Source organism: Pteropus medius, unplaced genomic scaffold, assembly GCF_902729225.1.
Source record: "Pteropus medius unplaced genomic scaffold, Ma_sr-lr_union100, whole genome shotgun sequence".
NCBI classification, from domain to species: Eukaryota; Metazoa; Chordata; class Mammalia; order Chiroptera; family Pteropodidae; genus Pteropus; species Pteropus medius.
Window position 1 is genome coordinate 4887657 of NW_024349799.1, and position 19423 is coordinate 4907079.

Genomic DNA, 19423 nt, shown 5'->3' on the forward strand with positions numbered 1-19423 from the left:
ACACACACACACACAAAATCATACACAGGGGTAGGGACTTATCATGCTAATGAGACATGCAGCGCATGAAGAAACATGTAGCCACACTATGCAAACGCCAAAAAACCTCCACCTCTATATGCATAGACATGGTTCTCTTTCTGCCTAGTTCCTTTAAAAACCCTGCCCCAGCCTCGCTCAGCAAACCAACCATCTCTTTCCTTTCATGGTGCTGGTTTCTTTATGTATGAGCTCAATAAAACTTTTTCTTTGTCTCCTTTTGTGTCTGGTGATCTCCCCTGATGTCAAACATCCTGGGAGACTGCAAGAACCCAGGGAACCCGCGACGGGAGTTGAATTTGTTTTTAATTTCTTCTCTCGCCACCCAAATATTAAAATGAGAGGCATGAGCAAGGAAAATACAAACTTTCTACTGCAGAAAGGAAAAAAGAGGTAGGTATTTTGGAAATGAAAGAACATTATGACTGACTGAAGCAAAAAGAAATTAAGACCCACCCCCCAAAAAAACCCCACACATACAAACCCCCTCCAAAACAGGAGACCAACAGGCATTCTAACTAGACAAAGAACATATTCTTTATTGGCAGGAATGATAGTTGAATCTGCTTACACATTGCAACAACCTTCTGCCATAAATGAGGAAATCAGTAAAAGGCAGACACTGTAGTGTGTCCAACAGCCATTCTCCCCACTTCTACCCTGCAAAAAGGACCCAGATTGTGTTCAGGCATCAGGTGGGCAGCAACGTGCTCAGCGATGTTAGGTCTCTCCTTCAGCCCCAGTGGATATGGGTCCTGGACGGGTCTAAGCTCATTCATCCCTCTTTAACAATGCTTAGGGTAGGCACATGACTCAGTCTCAGCCATAAGTGTGGGGAAGGGGGTTGTTCTGGGAAAGATTTTCTATGCTAGTAGGAAGATTTTATTGTGTTTATTTATTTAACAAACATCTATAAAGAGCTTACCTAGTGACAGATATTTGAAAAATATTAACTCATTTAATCCTCTCACATCAATCCTCTGAGATAAGTACTATTATCTCCATTTCATAAACAAGGAAAGACAGAAAGGTTACACAACATACTCAAGTTAACCCAGCTAATAAGTAGAGAAGCTTGAATTCAAACTGAGAAGTCAGTCTCCAGAGTCAGTGATTTTAACATCAGTAACTTTGCTCTCCAAGGTCACAGGAATAGGGTCTCTTTTCCACCCAGTCTTTTCCTTCATGCTAGTGACACATTCCTGTAGATACATAATGCCTAGAGCTGTGGAAGTTATCTTATTACTATGAGAGAAGAGGTATGACAATCATAAGAATGCCATTCAGTGCTCTGCCTTTTAAGTACCTAATTAACTTGGAATCACCTACCTCCAGATTTCTCAATATGCATAATAAAGAGCCTTTATTTAGCCACCACTGGCAACATTTTGTTATCTGCAGTTGAAAGCATTCACAAATATTATGAGAGATTTTAGAAACCCAGGATTTGCTCTCAGATCTACCATTTAGTTGCTATACTTTTCTGTAAGTCCAACAACTTGAGTCCATTTATTTATACATAAAGTAAACATAATAATAGACACATAAGAGTTGTCCTGTGGCTCATCAGACCCTGTTTCAAAAGTTTGCGAAAGGACTCTGGTGTAGTTCCCATCCAATCCATAGTCCACCAAGATGTCAGAGCACTTTTCTAAAATCCAAATTAGATATCACTTTCTTGCTTAGAATCATTTAAAAAAGCACTAGCATGACACAGGAGGCTCTACATTATCTGCTTCTTTCTTATCTCTGAGTGGCTTTATCTTCTACCTCTACCCCAAACATATCCCAATCTTTTGGAATTACTTACATCAGCCATGCTCTATTATACTTCCGTGCTTTTCACATATCCTATTACCTTTGCTCTCTCTGCCAACCCAAACTCATCAGATATATCTGAAATGACCCCTCCCTTCAGGCATCTAAACCATTGCTCCCCTCCTTCCAAATCAATTCTTACCTAATTGTGTATAGCACATGAAGTATACTTCTGGTGCAGCACTTATCACATTAAATTGAGGAAGACAAACATGTAAACTGTGAACTTAAGTATGGAGATTACATCTTAGTGACCTTTCATTCCAGGCTAAACCGCCTATGGCACAAAATACTTGAAATGCTTTAAATATAATCTTTGTTGTTCTCACCTCCCATCCATATACACAAGGACTTAAGTCTGAAAATCTGTATTAACCTACATGGTCCAGTTTATTATTACTAGAAACTGACAAGAAATTTAAAAAATTTTAAATCCCAAATGGGAAAATGCGAAAAAGATTTGAATACACCTCCATCATCTGATAATTAGTCAATGAACAATTACTGAGCCTGTTTCAAATGCTAGGCAGTGTTGGGCAGGAGATACAACTAGAAAAGATGAATCCTCAAATCTTTGCCCTTGCAAAGCTTACAATCCAGGCTAGGAAAAATGAAAAATAGTCCATTTCAGTACTACGTGATAAGTGCCAAGACGGGAAAGTGTAAGGTGCTATGGGATTTTATACCTGGGGAATCTGACAATTTAAGGATATTTACTGCACTGACAATGAGAAGCCTTCCGGAATTTGCCAGGTTACAAGGTTAATTAGAATTGAGACTCTCATTTGTAACTTCTTTCATATTCAATAATAGCCTTCAGGAACAATAGCTCTGTACTGCTTTGCCTATAGACTTCAGTATCTGTCAATACTGCCACCCTTCTCCTGGTCACCTAAGCTGCTTCAGAATCCTCTTTATCACTTTCCAATAGGTTGTCAAGCCCTTATAAAGTCTAACTTCAAAAGGTTCTATATATTACCACTGCCATACTATAAGTAAATCTTAGTTATATATTGCCTAGATTAATGTATTATCAAGAGGCTAAGTAGAACTTTAATGTCAAAAAATTCTGGAGATCTTACCCCCAGTCTCACATATTTTTAATCATACAATGACTGAGAAAATATATAGAAATGTATGAATTTGCCATCTTACTCTAAGAACATAAATAAACTTCTACAATGGTACCCTGATTAAACTTCCATTTCTGATTTTTCAGGTTAATACCAGTTTTCTAAAATACAGTTTGAATCAAACCACTCCTAAACTGAAACAATGGCTCCCCGATGCACACAATGAATAAATCCCAGAGGCAAACATGTAAGACCTTCTGCAGAATGAACCCAACTTGACTTTCTAGTTCCACTCACCACCATATGTACCTTACAATTTAGTTCAGCTACATTACCTGTTGGTCATATCCTGATGCCTCTTACAAGGCTCTACAAACCAAGTGATCCTAGATATGCAAGGCTAGTTCAACATCCAAAAATCAATTAATGTAATCCATCACTTATCAATAAATGCAAAAAAGCATTTGACGAAACCCAACACCCATTCATGATTAAAAAAACAAAACAAAACAAAACTCTTAGTAAAGTAGGAATGGAAGGGAACTTTCTCAATGTGATAAAGAATATCTACAAAGAAACTAGTTAATGGTGAGAAACCTGAAGCTTTCCCACCAACATCAGGGGCAAGGCAAGGATGTCCCCTTTCACTACTCCTTTTCAACATCACAATGAAGTCCCAGCAAATGCAGTAAGACAAAGAAATGAAAGTTATACAGATTGAGAAGAAAAAAATATACAAGGAACCAAAATAAACATCAAAACCCAAGCAGGCATTTTAACAAAAAGGAATGCAGGATCTAATTGCAATATTTGCTTTTAATATCTTTTCATGGATAGGTACTGTCATTTGGCTGTTCAAATGACTCTGTTCTCTTGGTTTTTGTCTTTTCCAAAGGCTCTTCATCTGGCTCATCTCTGCGCCCTCAGTAAAGACAGATGTTTACCATGATTATGTTCCGGCTCTTTTCTTTTTAAAATTTTCTTGAAACTCTCTTTTTTTGAGAGTTTTAATTATCTCCTTAGTTGTAATTATACAGTCTCATCTTTAAGCAAATAATTGCCTCTATTCCAGTTCTTAACTTTTAGTTGTCTACCAGGCGTCTCTACTTTGATATCCTGCTGGTTATGTCAAACTATAGATGTTTAAATCCAAGACTTGCACTCTCCCTTTGCTATCTCCCCCATCTTCCTTGTCATTTTAATCACCTGGATTTGAAATTATGGTCATCTCATTTATATCATTAACTTTATATGGAAAACTAAATTTTAGAGAACAGAGATCTTACTCTGTTTCTATAGTTTGCATTCTTTTTCCCAAAGACACTGAATATTTTTCAAAAAACACAATTTTACCTGTCTATAAAATATGCTATTGCATGGCTAAACTATAATTTTTCAGCTTGAATCGTACTGCTGGACATTTTCAAAGAACTGTTTTCTCTTTGGGATATACTCCTAGAAGTGAAATTACAGAATTAAAGAACGGAAATATTTTAAACCTACTATAAAATTTTCCTTCAGAAAGGTAAAATAAATGTACACACCTACCTACAGAACCAGAACTTGTCTGCTTCATTAGGTCTTTGAAAACAACGCTGGTTACAACTTAGGCAAACCTTTTGCCAATGTGATAATTTTTTTTTTTAAGGTATTTTTTTGTTGATTATAAAAACTATGTGTGATTTTTATTTCCGTCTTTACAATTTTATTTTCTGAGCTTTCTACGATAAAAATACCTCAGAAAAAAGTAAAATTATATACAATGTGATAAGTGCCACAAAAGTACAAGTATAATACAAAATTTGCTGGGACCACAGATAAAAAGCAACTCTTTCATAACCTAGTTAGAGACTTCCAGGAAATGCAACCTTAGGAAGGAAGTGGCCTAAATAATCCAAGTTCTGAGTTTATCCTTCAGTAGAGAAGTTCTATTTCTATTTTTCTAAACTGAGACTCTAGATTTTGTTTAAAAAATGAGTTCCGCTACTTTAAAGCAGCATCACTGTTCTAAATAACTGATTTTACTTGTACAATACTATTGTTTAAGATGAAAATGTTCAGCATATTTTAAAGCTTTTCAACAAAAATAATTTTTAAAATGTGTCATTTAAAGGTAAATCTTTAGTTGTTCAAAATGACTATTCCTGAATTTCAAAGAGTCCGAGTTTGACTATACAGCCAATATGTGTGTATATACCATATTACAGTAAAACAAACATAATTTCTCTTCAACAAATAACCTTTGCACATAAAAAACTGCTAACTGGTATACATTTTTAGGCTACTGAACATCAGAGTATAAGTTAAACCATCTTTTCTATATTCAATTTAGAAATAGTTCTGCTTCCAAGTTAGGGTATTCATGAGGCCTGCAGTAAGTTCATTCACAAAGGAATGTGCTTCCTGTGGATCAAACTCTCAATTAGATACAATTTAAATGGTAAATCGTATAAAAACCTCATCGACATTGTGACATAATTTTTGCATGAAAGACCTTTGAATAACAAAACTCAATCTGACTGATGTCGTTTTTTATGATATACAATGAAAAATCAATTTGCTACAGACACATATTGTGTTCTAACATTTGGACGAAATACCCAGATTAAAAGCTTAGAGTTCTTCTGGGAACCACAAAAAAAGGGAAATCACTATTAATGTTTTACCTGTGGGCTGCAAAAGTGAAGCAGGTGGGCGAGGCTGTAAACCCCACAAATTTTCCATACTGCTCCGGTCCTTAAGGTCCAACAAATGTATCAAAATAAAAGGATCAATGTCTAATAAACTACTGGTAGCAGCAGAGCATAAATGTGCTCTTCTTGACATTCTGCTACTGGCACCAACATAGCCATGGTTACTACCTGCAAAAGAAATGGAGATGTAGAAAATGCATGGCATATATTTGCACAAATTTAGGTATACTTAAAAGTAAACTGGTTAATGTTGTTTGAATACTTCTCTACGGACCCATCTCTTAGGAGTTGGTTTTCATGATGAGAGACACAAAGAAGTAACCAGACTGCCAGAGAGGTATGCATAAGCACAGTAACTGAGCACTGGCCTCAACACTATCCAGAATTCGGGAGCAACCCTTAACCCCATCCTGAGACCTAGAAATAAAAGTGACAACATAAACAATATATACAATTAGGGGGGTGAGGAAAAGGAGAATATATCCCATAACCCAGTTGTCGGATGAAAACAAAATCCCTGTAGCATGACAGATCCCAAGAAACTAGACGCCGAAATAGAAAGTTTCTCCAGGTCTCTGGACAGCAAAATGTACAGAATCATGACAGTTTGGTGGATTAAGTACTAGAGTACAACTTGAAGATTTTAGAATGAACTTGTTAATGACTGACACATAGTATAGACATCTGTGAGCGAATGTCCTATTTATATCATCTTATATTGGGCGAAGCTCCTTAAGGAAACCATCTGACTTTTCTCTAGTGCCTAGTACAATGTCTAGCAAATATTAAGTATGAAAATGTTGGTTAAAATCGACTTCCTTTATCTTGGAAGCTAAGCAGGGTCGGGCCTGGTTAGTACTTGGATGGGAGACCACCTAGGAAGACCAGGTGCTGCAGGCGTAAAAAATTAAAAAATAAGGGATTGTAAGCTGACAAGGTCCTTGCAATCTGTGAGGCCAACCAACAGATTTGCCTTCACCTAAAAAAAAAAAAATCTGCTTCCTTCAATAAAGCTATTTAAATATATCCCAAAGAAACACAACATTTAAAAATGTTATATGAAGCAAAGTCTTAAAATAGACAATATGAAAATAAAATAATCAAGTTCTGATTATTAATGACTATTTCAAAGAGATCTAGCAGGAAATAAGAGAAAACTTCAATTATTTACAAGATTCAGGTCAATTATTTACTTACATATTTCTCATCATATTCACATCCTCATGTCCTCACCTTCGCCTACTTCTTCCTTATCTAAAGATTATCATTATATTGCCAATTTTTCTTCCCAGCCTCTGTACCCACCAACTCCTATTTAAAAAAGAAGAAAACTATCCCCTCTCCACCTTGAAACTGTTTAACTCTTTCCCTTTACTAAGAAGTTCCCAAATCAGGCTGCATTATCAGTCAGTTGGAAAAGTTTTAAAAATTACAAGATTCTTGGCTCCACCCCAAATGTACTGAATGAGAATATTAGAGTAAGATCTAGGACCTCTTTCCAAAAAGCTACTCAGGTGGTTCTGAGTAGTGAGTAAGTAAGCTCAGTAGCCCAATGTATGGTATCTACTGCCCTGATACCTGGTTCTTCTTTAAAAATGGAAGTTGCCCATGTTAAACGGACCCATAGTACAGGAGTTTTAGCAATCTCCTGTTCCTCACTGCTCTTCCAGATCATCAGTCCCACCAATAAGCAAAAACTCCTTTCCTTTGTAGTTTATAGCCTTTGGGTATTCCTTCCCTTCTTCCCATCCTTTCCACTCACTATGGTATACATCCACGGGCATCTTTCAGTTTCCCCTCTCAGAGCTAATGCTGCCCTCATTCTGGGTGTATGTCTGTCTCATGCATATTTAGCCTAATGAAATTTCACAAAGTACTGGCACCCCAGAATATCCTCTCCAAAGCCTCTTAAAATTGCTCACTAACCTTCTCCTCCAAAGGTAACTTTCATCCTGAATTATATACCATAGCTTAGTTTTGCCTGTTTTTGAACTTTATATAAATGTAGAGTATGTATGTACTCTTATGTGCCGCTTCTCTGCTCAACATTACATTTGAGATTCATCTGTATTGCTCTGCAGTATCCCAGTTAGGCCATTCCATTGCATAAAGTAGTCCATAAGCAGAAGATAAGTATGTTTAATTTCATCTGTTGATTTTGAGAGACCTTTGGGCACCCATGTGTCGATCTGCAGACCCATATATCTAACTGCTTAGAAGATCTCAGGTGTGCAGCCTGGTCTAGAACTATATATTGATTTTTGATATTCATGTAAATTTCTTTATTCTACTGGGAAAAAAAACTGGGTTGATCCTAGTTTCATTTCCTTTGGCCACAAAGAATAAAGCTACTGAAATTATAAATAGATAACTGTTTTTGAAGCTTACACGAAAAAAATGTAAAACACCTCATAAAAAAGCAAACGGATCAGTGACAGATTCCTCTCTTCCTGAGCCAAGACAGATTGATTAATCCTGCTAAAATGTCACACTGATCTATTTGAGTTCTTCATTATATTACATTGTCTGTAAGCATTAGCATAACATTAAAGGTCCTATAGTCTAGTCTTGAATTTCCTGCCCAGTCTTCTCAACATTTTCACATCCTTTACTTTATTATAAATTAATTTCTATTTCTTATATTTAAAAGAAAAAAGCACATACACACACAAAACACCTAAAAAAGACAATGTTGCTCTACATATTCTTGTAAAAACCTACTAGCAAATAGTGGCTCACATTTCTGTTGTTAATAGTGGAGCCATAAGTAATGTGTATTTTCAGCTTCTGCACACACCACCCAACAGTTTTGCAAAGTAGTGGTGTCGATCGTCATTCCTATCAGCAGGGTATATAAGAGTTTTCACCTCTGCACATGCTTTGAACATTAAGTATTGCCAGTTTTTTAAATATTACTAAATAAAATAAAATATCACACCCATCATCGCAGTGGGTTAAGTGGTACCTTATTGTGGTTTTTATTTGGCATTTCCTGAAGAAAGAACAGGGAGAAATAAAGTCTTAGAGACCCATGGGACTCCATCAAGTGTACCAATATATACATGATGGAAGTTACAGAAAAAAGAAACAATATTTAAAGAATTATGGTTGAAAGTTTCCTATATATGATGAAAATATTAATCTACACATCCAAGGAGCTCAGCTCAACAAACTCCATGTAGAATAAACAAACTCGAGAGATCCCACTGAGGCACATAATTTGCATTTCTCTGACAAAAGAGGCTGTGTACCTTTCAAAATGTGTACTGACCACGTGGATAGCCTCCTCTGTGAAGTGTCTATTCCAGTCTTTTGCCCTTTTTTTCTAGAAGACTGTCTTATCTTTTTCTTATTGATTTGCAGAAGTTCTTTATATATTATGGATGAGCCTTTGGGATAATATTTTTAATTCATTCATTCATTCTTATTGATTTGTAGAAGTTCTTTATATATTATGGATGAGCCTTTGGGATAATATTTTTAATTCATTCATTCATTCTTATTGATTTGTAGAAGTTCTTTATATATTATGGATGAGCCTTTGGGATACTATTTTTAATTCATTCATTTATTCCAATTAATAAAAATTATGATGCTTGTTGTTAAAAATCAATATATAGTTCTAGACCAGACTGCACACCTGAGATCTTCTAAGCAGTTAGATATATGGGTCTGCAGATTGACACATGGGTGCCCAAAGGTCTCTCAAAATCAACAGATGAAATTAAACATACTTATCTTCTGCTTATGGACTACTTTATGCAATGGAATGGCCTAACTAGAAACCTTAAAGAATTATCCCCACATCTCCACCAACTCCAACCTATCCAGTTAAGACTCCAAGTCTTATAGATTCTAACTGTTTACTATATCTCAAATGGTTTCTTCTCCAATTCTACTAATACTGCCTTATTTTAAGCCCTCAGAATTTTCCCTCCTGGGATATTTTGGTAGCTTTCTAACTAATCTTGGCTCATTCACCTTTAATTCATCTTTCACTATGTTAACCAAATCTGATCACATTCCTTTGTAAAGACCTTTACTGGTTCCAGTGAATAAAGTCCAAACTTCCTAGTTTGGCAAATGAGACTTTCCATTACCTGATCTTGTTCCTACCTACCAATTTTACAGTGACCTGCCCCAATATAAACTAGTCTCAACTATCTCAAGTTCCCACAAAAAACAATGCTGCGTCTTCTGCCTGGAATGCCTTTGATCTCTCATCATCAGTTCCCTGCTCCCCTAATGAACTCTCAGCTCATCTTCAAGAATAAGATCAAGCATCACTCTTTCTGAAGCCTTTTCTCACCCATTCTCAATAGCTGTTCTCTCCATTTTTTTTGGTGTCACCCCCCTGTATCTATAATTAATCGCAAAGTTTTGCAATGACGAGTGCTGGATTCTCATTTAGGAAAAGTAATGCTCATTCATTTATAAACCCAATGAACAACACAATGGCTGATACCTAGTGAGCATTTATTAAACATCTGAAATAGGTAACCTTAAAAATCTTTAATCTGAAATAAATAACAAATGTTTTGAGTAATAACCTTACATAATGTCGATTTGTTTTACAAGTGTGATAAATTGCCAAAACCATTTAGTTCTCAAATAAGTATCATTACGATGTTTCATAAATTACACATGGCCAGCAAATATAAAATAGATTTTTCCTACTCAGCTGGTTCAAATAGCTAATGTTCTAGATTAGAATACATACAACCTTTTCAGGAGGCTTTTAAGCCTAAGTTCTCCTGCAACTAAATGAAAATAACTGAATAAACTAAAAGCAATTCTTATGGAAATGAGGCCACCTGAGTCACTAAATATCTCGTTTCAAGCTGTATCTTAATACTGCTGCTTATAAAATGAAATTACTATTTTACATTATACCCAGGTTCTGTGTAAAAAAGATCTTTCATGGTCTAGTAGGACAACTTAATATCTTAATTGACATGATTTTCAGATGACTGTGTGGTTCCAAAATATTAACTACAACAGGCCTGAAGTGGACCTTCCATAATTAATATGTAATACTGCATTCCATACTCAGCCCCATCTCACCCATAATCTAGCTTTGTTCACTGCTTTATTAAAACTTATTATTTTAGAATAGTTTCAGATTTATAGAAAAGGTGCAAAGATAATACACTTCTGTAAATCTCATGTCCAGTTTCCCCACTGTGAACATCTTTCATTACTATGTTATATTTATCACAACCTATAAACCAATATTGATATATTAACTAAATTCTATACTTTATTAAAATTTCATTAATCTTTCCCTAATGTCCCTCTTGTGTTCCAGGGCCCCATCTAAAATATCAAATTACATCTAGATGGCCATTACTCCTTGGGCTCCTTAGGAATGTCTCAGACTTTTCTTGTTTTTGATGACCTTGACAGTTTTGAAGAGTACTAGTTAAATATTTTGTAGAATGTCCCTCAATTGGAGTTTATGTGGTGTTTTTCTCATGGTTAATAGATTGTGCTTATCGGTTTTTGGGAAGATGACACCATAGATTTAAGGTGCCATTCTCAACACATCACGCTATCAACATGACAACACTGATGTTGTATTTGATAACCTGGCTGAGGTAACGTTTACCAGGTTTCTCTAGCATAGTTATTTCCCTCCTTTCTACACTGTACTATTTGGAAGCAAGTCACAAAGTGTAGCCTACATTTAAGGGTGGGGAGTTATACTCCATTTCCTTGAGGAGGCAATATCTACAGAAATTATTTGGAATTCTGTACGTATGTTGTCTTATATTTTAGCTAATTATCCACACATCTATCTACCTTTAGATTATAAATTACTTAAGAGTAAGTCTCCTTCACTGCATTTTCCAGAAATCCTGAAACAGGGAAGACATTCGACAAATGTCTGACAAATTATATAAAATTCCCAAAAGCACATAATAAAAATTAACTGTGTGATTCACTATTGTAGCCTCAGCACCTAGAATTCAGTGTCTGAATTATAACAGGTACTCAAAAAATATTTAATGAATGAATAAATTATACTTTCAGAATTATAGAACATAAGGTCCATGAGAATAGGGACATCTTTTTATTCAACGCTGCAGCTCTAGATAATAAAACAGTACCCAGTTCCAGGTAAGTGCTCAGTAAACATTTGGTGAATGAATGAATTAATTTAAAAATGTAACCTCTTGTTTACTCAGTGTCTGTAAAAATGTTCCATACAAGAATTTCCCTACAGCACAGTTTAAGAGAGGAAATCACAGATTAAACTTTAAAAAAGGCTAAAAAATATTCAGTAACCTTGACTCAGTATACTCATCTTCTATTTTATATCAAGATAGCCTCTGAATTTTTCCATACTATTTAAAACCTTGAGATCTCGGAAGCTAAGCAGGGTCGGACCTGGTTAGTACCTGGATGGGAGACCACCTAAGAAGACCAGGTGCTACAGGTGTAAAAAAAATAAAAATAAGGGATTGTAAGCTAACAAGGTCCTTGCAATCTCTGAGATCAACCAAGGGTTGCCTCGCTTAAAAAAATAAAAAAAATAAAAATAAAACCTTGAAAAGTACATTCAAAACTTAGTAATAAAGTGTATTCACGAAATATTTAACTGAAAAGTATTAAATGATCTCTATTGTACTGTTAAGTGTTAGGGATACAAAATTAAGGTGTATATTATCTTGGCTTCATGAAGATGAGATGAAATGGAAAATGGACAGCTAAATTAGCAATTAGAATAATGTTTAATATAGATTAAGTAAGTTCTATAGGTTCTAAAATGTTTATCTGACAGCGCAGTAAAGATACCCAGGATAAGCAGTCTGGGAGGGCTTCTAGGAAGAAATGAAATAAAGGAGTTGACTATGCCCAAGATGAGGAGAAGGTAGAAGGAACAACATGTTAGGAAGCAAAGATGTGAAAGATACCACAGCACATTTGAGGGGCTAAAAATTAACGCAGGGGAGTGTGAGAGAGGTAAAGCTAATGAAAGGACCAGAGGCCAGCACACAAAGGGCCTTGCGTACCATATTAGCGAGCCTGGACTTTATCTTGTAAGTAAATGGAATCCAATAGAGGGTTTTTAAGTAGAGAGTGACATGATCACATGTTAATTTGAAGGGGGGTGGGGGGACATCATTCTGAACTCATGCTGTGGGAAATAGAATTAAAGGGAGCAGTAATGGATACAAGGAACCCAGATATAAAGCTGCTTTGAAAGACGGTGGCCTAGACTAGGAATGGCAAAGGAACGGGGAGTAACAAATGAATTCATGCACTGTTTAAGAGGTAGAATCAACAGATTTGAGCAACATATTAAAGGCAGAGTTTAAGGGAGAGGAAAAAGTGAAGAATGTATAGCACTATCAGGCACTAATATGGTGGCTGTTACTGACAGGCATAATGGCAGATGAAAAGATAATGATTTGTTTGGGAGATGCTGAGTGTCTGATGAGACATCAAAATCTGACTGCTACATGGGTCAGGAAGTCATGAGAAAAATAAAGGCTAAAGACAGAACTTGGAGAGTAATCAGTATACAGATAGAACTTAAATACAGATGTGAATGAGATCACCTAGGTATAAAATGAGGAGTAGGAAGAGTACAGGGAATAGGCTGGAAGTTGAAATGTTGAGGATTAGTACTTAAGAGGACTTTACTTATCCAAGCATGCTATAGAACATGTCAGCGTTCACACCAAGGGCAATATTGATAAAACAGAAGCAACACAAAGCTGGCTTACAATTGTTGTAACCAAGATTTGCTTATTAAACAGGTCCAAGAACACACATACAAAACCACACCCATTATCCAAGTCAGTTCTTCCCAGGAGGAGTAGTGTGTTTTTGGGTTCAAGGTGACAATGTAGGGTTCTAGCCCAGTTGTACCAGCAACTACCTATGTAATTTAGGCAACTAAATCTCCAAGTTTTTTCCATGTATAAGATGAGGTCTCAAAAAGTCCTTAAGTCAAAGATTCAATGATTCTAGTCAGATTATTCTATAGTCAAGCTAAATATACAAGCAAGACATAAATCATAAAAAGACAGTATACAGTAAATACAGAGGAATTTTAAACTGAAAAGACAGCAAATTTCTTAATATCTCTACACGTCAGTTTCTAGAGCTGTAAAAAGTTAAACCTATCTCACAGAATTTTATAAGTAAATGAAATAAAGTATACAAAGTACTTTTGCACAGTGCCTGGTACATAAGAACACTTATCAAATGTTAGCTATTAATATTGTTTTAAATACCATTAGTAGTAATATACTCAAAAATCTCTATGTAAAATATAGCACTTCCAACACCATGAGTCATGGAGAGCAGCTGGTTGCCACACATTACAATATGATAGTCAGAGAAGAGCAAAGAGAAGACAGAGTGGCTTGTGGGGCTTGGCCTCTGTACCTGGAGGTCCTGCGGCAGCTGCATCCTCCATGAGTTCTCCCTCTTCCAATTCCATGTTGTTGTATTCCACATCATTTTCTCCAGACCTAAGAATACGCAAAATTCATTATTCCCACAGAGTGAGTATAATTAACATTATTTACAGCCTCGGTGCATAGCTTTCTCCTGTGAAGATAGGCTATTTCTCAATAGAAAAATAAAAAGGCTTTTGTCATTATCACATGTAAAGGTAGTACTAATGAACAAACTACCTAGTGTTCAAAATAGGTTGGCAAAATTTAATTTTTAAAATAAAAAAAACGTGAGAACCATTATAAGAGATAACAGCTTCAAAGAAATTGTAACTTAATGGTAGTAAATCAGGCTTAAAACACATTTTAAGTTTAAAAAGGAAGATGCTCGAATTTCTGTATATGGCTAAATAGTATTTTCTTAAAATATTATATTTCATAAAAAAGGATGTTACCTCCTATTAAAGTCCCTCATACCAAAAAATACCATTATCTTATTTTAAATGGCAAAGTATTATATGAAACAGCACTATCTCTATACTAGTTTGGGATATTTTAAGAAGTTTCAAGATCAATTTCCTGCTTGACAGCATGAGAAGCTCTGTAGACTTCCAATGACACTGGTGAAAATTATTTTGAAAATAACCTTTTGAAAACTCTAAAAATAATTCTAAAAGCATAAAGCAAATGAAAAACATCTCAAGAAAATGTAGTTAATGTGGTAAAAAAATGAGTCTCTGGTACCTGAACCAAGACTACTCCCTCTGTCCTCCCCTCCCAATTCAGTGATACAGAAATTTCACTCCAGACTGGTATAGCCTGGAACAGAGGGCTTCCATTTCCATAGCTCCCCAAAAGGCTCTATTTCCACAAGCTATATTTCAACATTTCTTGTCCTGCCCCAGCTATCAGTTGCTGAGGCTAAGGTCAGGGTTATGTGGTCAGCAAGTGAGAATTCCCTTCTGCCATCCAGACCCAAGACTCTACCTTAGGTGAAGCATGCTGAGAATACTGGGGCCCAGATCACCTTTGCCCCAATTCATTTGTAAAACAGAGGTCCCAGGCCTAAGAAAACAAGCTGAAAAGATATGAGGCTGCAGCCAACACCCCCACCTCCACTGGTTCATCTTCTAAGTGGGAGAAATTAGCACACCACTGTCCTCACCCCAGCTTCAGAGCTCTGGCTCAGAGATTTTGCCTGGACGGAGAAGCATGCTGTAAAACTGAGCCACAGAGAAATGTGTAACACCATTAAGAGCACAAAGTTTCTCTGCAACACCATTAAGAGCATAAAAAAAGACTCAAAAAAAAATCCACCAAACATAAAATAAATCAATTAATGTAATACATCATATTAACAGAATTAAAAAAAAAGCCACATAATCATCTGAATTGGAAGCAGAAAGAGATCTGACAAAACCCAACACCCTTTCGTAATAACAAACTAGGAATAGAAGGGAACTTCTTCAACCTAATAAAAAGCATCTATGGAAAAAATAAAGCTGTCACAATTACTGGTGAAAGACTAAATGCTTTTCCTCTAACTAAGATAAAGAACAAGACAAGGATGTCAGCTCCCGCCAAACTAGTCAACATTCTAAAGGAATTCTAGCCAGTGAACTTAGGCAAGAAAATTAAGTAAAAGGCATCCAGATTGGAATAGAAGAAGTAAAACAAAGTCAATTTATAGATAATATATTGTATATATAGTATATAGTATTAGCAAGGTTGCAAGATACAAATAGACAAAAATCAACTGTTTCCATATGCTTGCAAAGAATCCAAAAAGAAAATAAAACAATACCAGGTATAACAGCATGAAAAAGAATACTTACAAAGAAATTAAAAGAAGTGCAAAATGTATACTCTGAAAACTACAAAACACTGTTGAAAGATTAAAATTTTTTTGCTTAGCAAAACAGACTGTTAAGATGAAAAGACAAGCTATAGAGTGGGAGAAAGTATTTGTAAGGATTAGTATTTAAAATGCATAAAGAACTCTCAAAACCCAATAGTAGTTGCCAGGGGCGAGTGAAGGAGAGAGGGAAGGGGAAGTTACTCTCTACTGAGTATAGAGTTTTAGCTTGGGAATATGAAAAAAGCTCTGGGGATGGACAGTGGTGACGGTTGCACAACGATGTGAATGTATTTAATACCACTGAACTGCACTCAGAAATGGGTTAAAACTGTAAATTTTATATTATGCATATTTTACCATAATTTTTAAACAACTCAACAGTTAAAAATATCCAATTAGAAAATGGGCTCAAGACATGAAGAGAAATTTCACTAAGGCTATTATAAGATGACAAATTAAGCAGATGAAAAGATGTTCACATCATTACCCACTAGAGCAATGCAAATTAAAACCACATAAGGTACCACTACACACCTACTGAAATGGCTAAAATAAAAACTAGACGCAACACTAAATGCTGGTGAAGATTCAGAGAAACTGGATCACTCAAACACTGCTCACAGAAATGCAAAATAGTAGACATTCTGGATAACTGGCAATTTCTTCAAAAACTAAACATTCAATTACCATACAATCCAGCAGCTGCATTTATCCTGGAGAAATGGAGACTTAAATTCATACAAAAATCTGCACATCAATGTTTATAGTAGCTTTATTCATAATAGCCCAAACCTGGAAACAATCCAGATGGCCTGTAATAGCTGAATGACTGAACATACTGCAGTACATCCACAACACAGAATACTACACAGCATTAAAAGAAACAACCAATTGGTACACACCATAACTTGAATGAATCTCCAGTGAACTATGCAGAGTAAAAAAAGCCAATCTCTAAAAGTTAACTTATTGAGTGCTTCCATTTATATATATAACATTCTTTAAATGACAAAATTGTAGAAATGGGGAACACAGGAAGACACAGGTGGTTGCGGGGGGCAGAGGGAACTGAGCAGTTACTAAGGTGGGGGAAGTGGGTGTGGTATAAAAAGGTAACACGAGGGACCCTTGTGGTGATGGAAATGTTCTGTATTGTGACTATCCAAAGTCAATAACCTGGTTGTGATATTGTACTACGGTTTTATAAGATGTTACTTACCACTGGGGAAAATGGGTAAAGGGTATATGGGATCTCTTATTATTTCTTACAACTGCATGTGGATTTACAATTATCTCAAAAGAAAAAATTAAACAGCAGGAAGAAAATATATAGTGCTGTTGTAGAAAGACCAAGAAAGGTGAGGAAAGAGAAGGAAAAAAAACTTACTTGATAAATGTGTTCTAGTTATTTAGAAGTTATTTATAATATAATAATCATTATCCAAACAAACTGTATGGCTGTTTTTCCTCATCTATAAAGGAAGGAATTGACCTTCATTTCTAAGATCTAACACTTTATGATTCCCTAAGTGTCCAAAATAGCTCACAATGACTGTGCTATTTCTTTGACTTATATGGAATAGTTTGAATCAAGATATTATTGTAGATGTATATATAGAGAAAATAATCAAACACCTTCTATTGGAAAAAGGATTAAGAAGTCAATCTAATGAAAGGCTGTGAATCAACTTTCATGTAAAACCCAACTGCTCTCAAAACAACCTTGAAAAAAGTCAAGAGATATAAGTCAAAAGAATTAATTCAGATAGAACTGCATATTTAATCTATCTATTAGCAAGGTGAAGTCCACTTTATACAATCACTGTCTAAAGGAATTTTCCATGTTGATTACATTAAGTTCTATTTTATATATCTAAAAGTATCACTGTAACAATTACTGATTTGGGGACTTAAAGATACTTAGACTTCGCATTTCAACTAATTAACCCTTTTAACAATCTGCCACATATGCTAGGGGGAAACATTAAGTTAAAACGGTCTATTTTGAGGAACTAATTTGTGGAAATGTAGGCGAGGTCAAATAGGGAGTTAAAACTCTCAACCTATTCTTGGGAAATGGCTCATGCCAGAGCTGGGAAGAAGAAAGAAAAAAATGGACCTGGAATGGACCTTATAGTGCCAGAAAATAAGAAAATGCTTTAAAAAATTGATAAGGATATCGCAAAAGGACATAGGATTTGATTCTTTAACAGGCTCCCACTGGCCAAATCTTTGATAATCTGAGCAATAAATTATGATAGTAAATGGATTAAACCATTTAATAATATAAGAATCCATGAGTCCATATTAATTTAATTAATTAATGGGGCAGAGGGGAAAGCTCTTCCTTAAAGAATAATTTCAATTAATAAATGCAGAATAATGAAATCAAAACATCATTATTTGGCAGTCAACACAGTAATCTTTCAAGCAAGAATCATCAATGGATGCTAAAATTAATGAACAAAAATATAGTGAGAAAAAGATATTTACAGTCTCAAAATGTTCCCACATGATGTTTATTAATTAAAGAGAAAAGGTCATAATTTTAGAGTACAGAAACCTAGCAGATATCATCTTAACCAAGTAATCTAAATTAATCGACCATAATGGGACAGATCGAAGACATGTGCCCTCCACCTCCCCCTCATAGGATGCACTGAAAAGGCTACATCATCACTTCTGCAGTATTCCTGACAAAAGTGCATAGCCTCAATCTAATCGTGAGGAAACATCAGACTGCAAATTGAGCAACTTTCTACAAAATAACTGCTCTGTATTTCTCAAATGTCAAAGTCATAAAAAACAAATTGAAAACAAAGTGACCCACACTGAGGCAGACTAAAGAGCCTTAACTAAAAGCAACACATGATCTTGCACTGGATCCTAGACCAAAGGACATCACTAGCAAAATTTTTAAGTCAGATTATAGTATTACATCAATGGTAATTTCCTGATTTTGATTAACTGTACTGTAGTTACATAAGAAACATACATGTTTTTAGGAAGTACATAAGTATACTTACCTAAGCTCAGATGTCTCACAAAAACATTAAACAGAGTGAGAGAAAAGAGAAACATAGCCAAGCAAAATAATATAACATTTGGAAAATCAGTTTTTTTATGAGAATTCCTAGCTAATATTTTTGCAACTTTTCTGAAATATGAAGTAATTGCAAAATTAAAAATTAAAACAAAAACTAAAGCTGTCTAGAACCCAGAGATGGAAGGGAAGAAACTAATTAAGTCTTTCCTTCAAGATTATTTACATAAGATACTCTATATCAAAAAATGCTAAGTACCCCCTCTTTCAGGCCTAAGTTAGTTAATACGCTTCTAATAATTATCATTTAGACGCTTTATAATGGCAGTTAATGCAAGACACTCACATAGTTTCTTCATCGATGTCATTTTCTTCCGTGTTACTTGTTGCTGTGGAACTGGCAGAGGAACTGCTGCCATCAAGGTGATTTACTTCATCTTCACCAACAAGATCCAGATCCAGATCTCCATCAGAAAGCTCATGCTAGA

At 35.4% G+C, this 19423-nt stretch overlaps 1 protein-coding gene across 7 annotated transcripts in view; it reads right to left on the reverse strand.

The window, feature by feature from the left end:
• TRIM37 (tripartite motif containing 37) overlaps window positions 1-19423 on the reverse strand; it is a 154681-nt gene that overhangs the window by 78780 nt on the left and 56478 nt on the right. For all 7 annotated transcript variants that reach the window (XM_039885764.1, XM_039885761.1, XM_039885762.1 and 4 more), the window contains 3 exons: window positions 19282-19418; window positions 14024-14109; window positions 5597-5791 (listed from right to left, as the gene is read on the reverse strand). In XM_039885764.1, the coding sequence (XP_039741698.1) occupies window positions 5597-5791; window positions 14024-14109; window positions 19282-19418 (418 nt within the window). The remainder of the gene's footprint in view (window positions 1-5596; window positions 5792-14023; window positions 14110-19281; window positions 19419-19423) is intronic.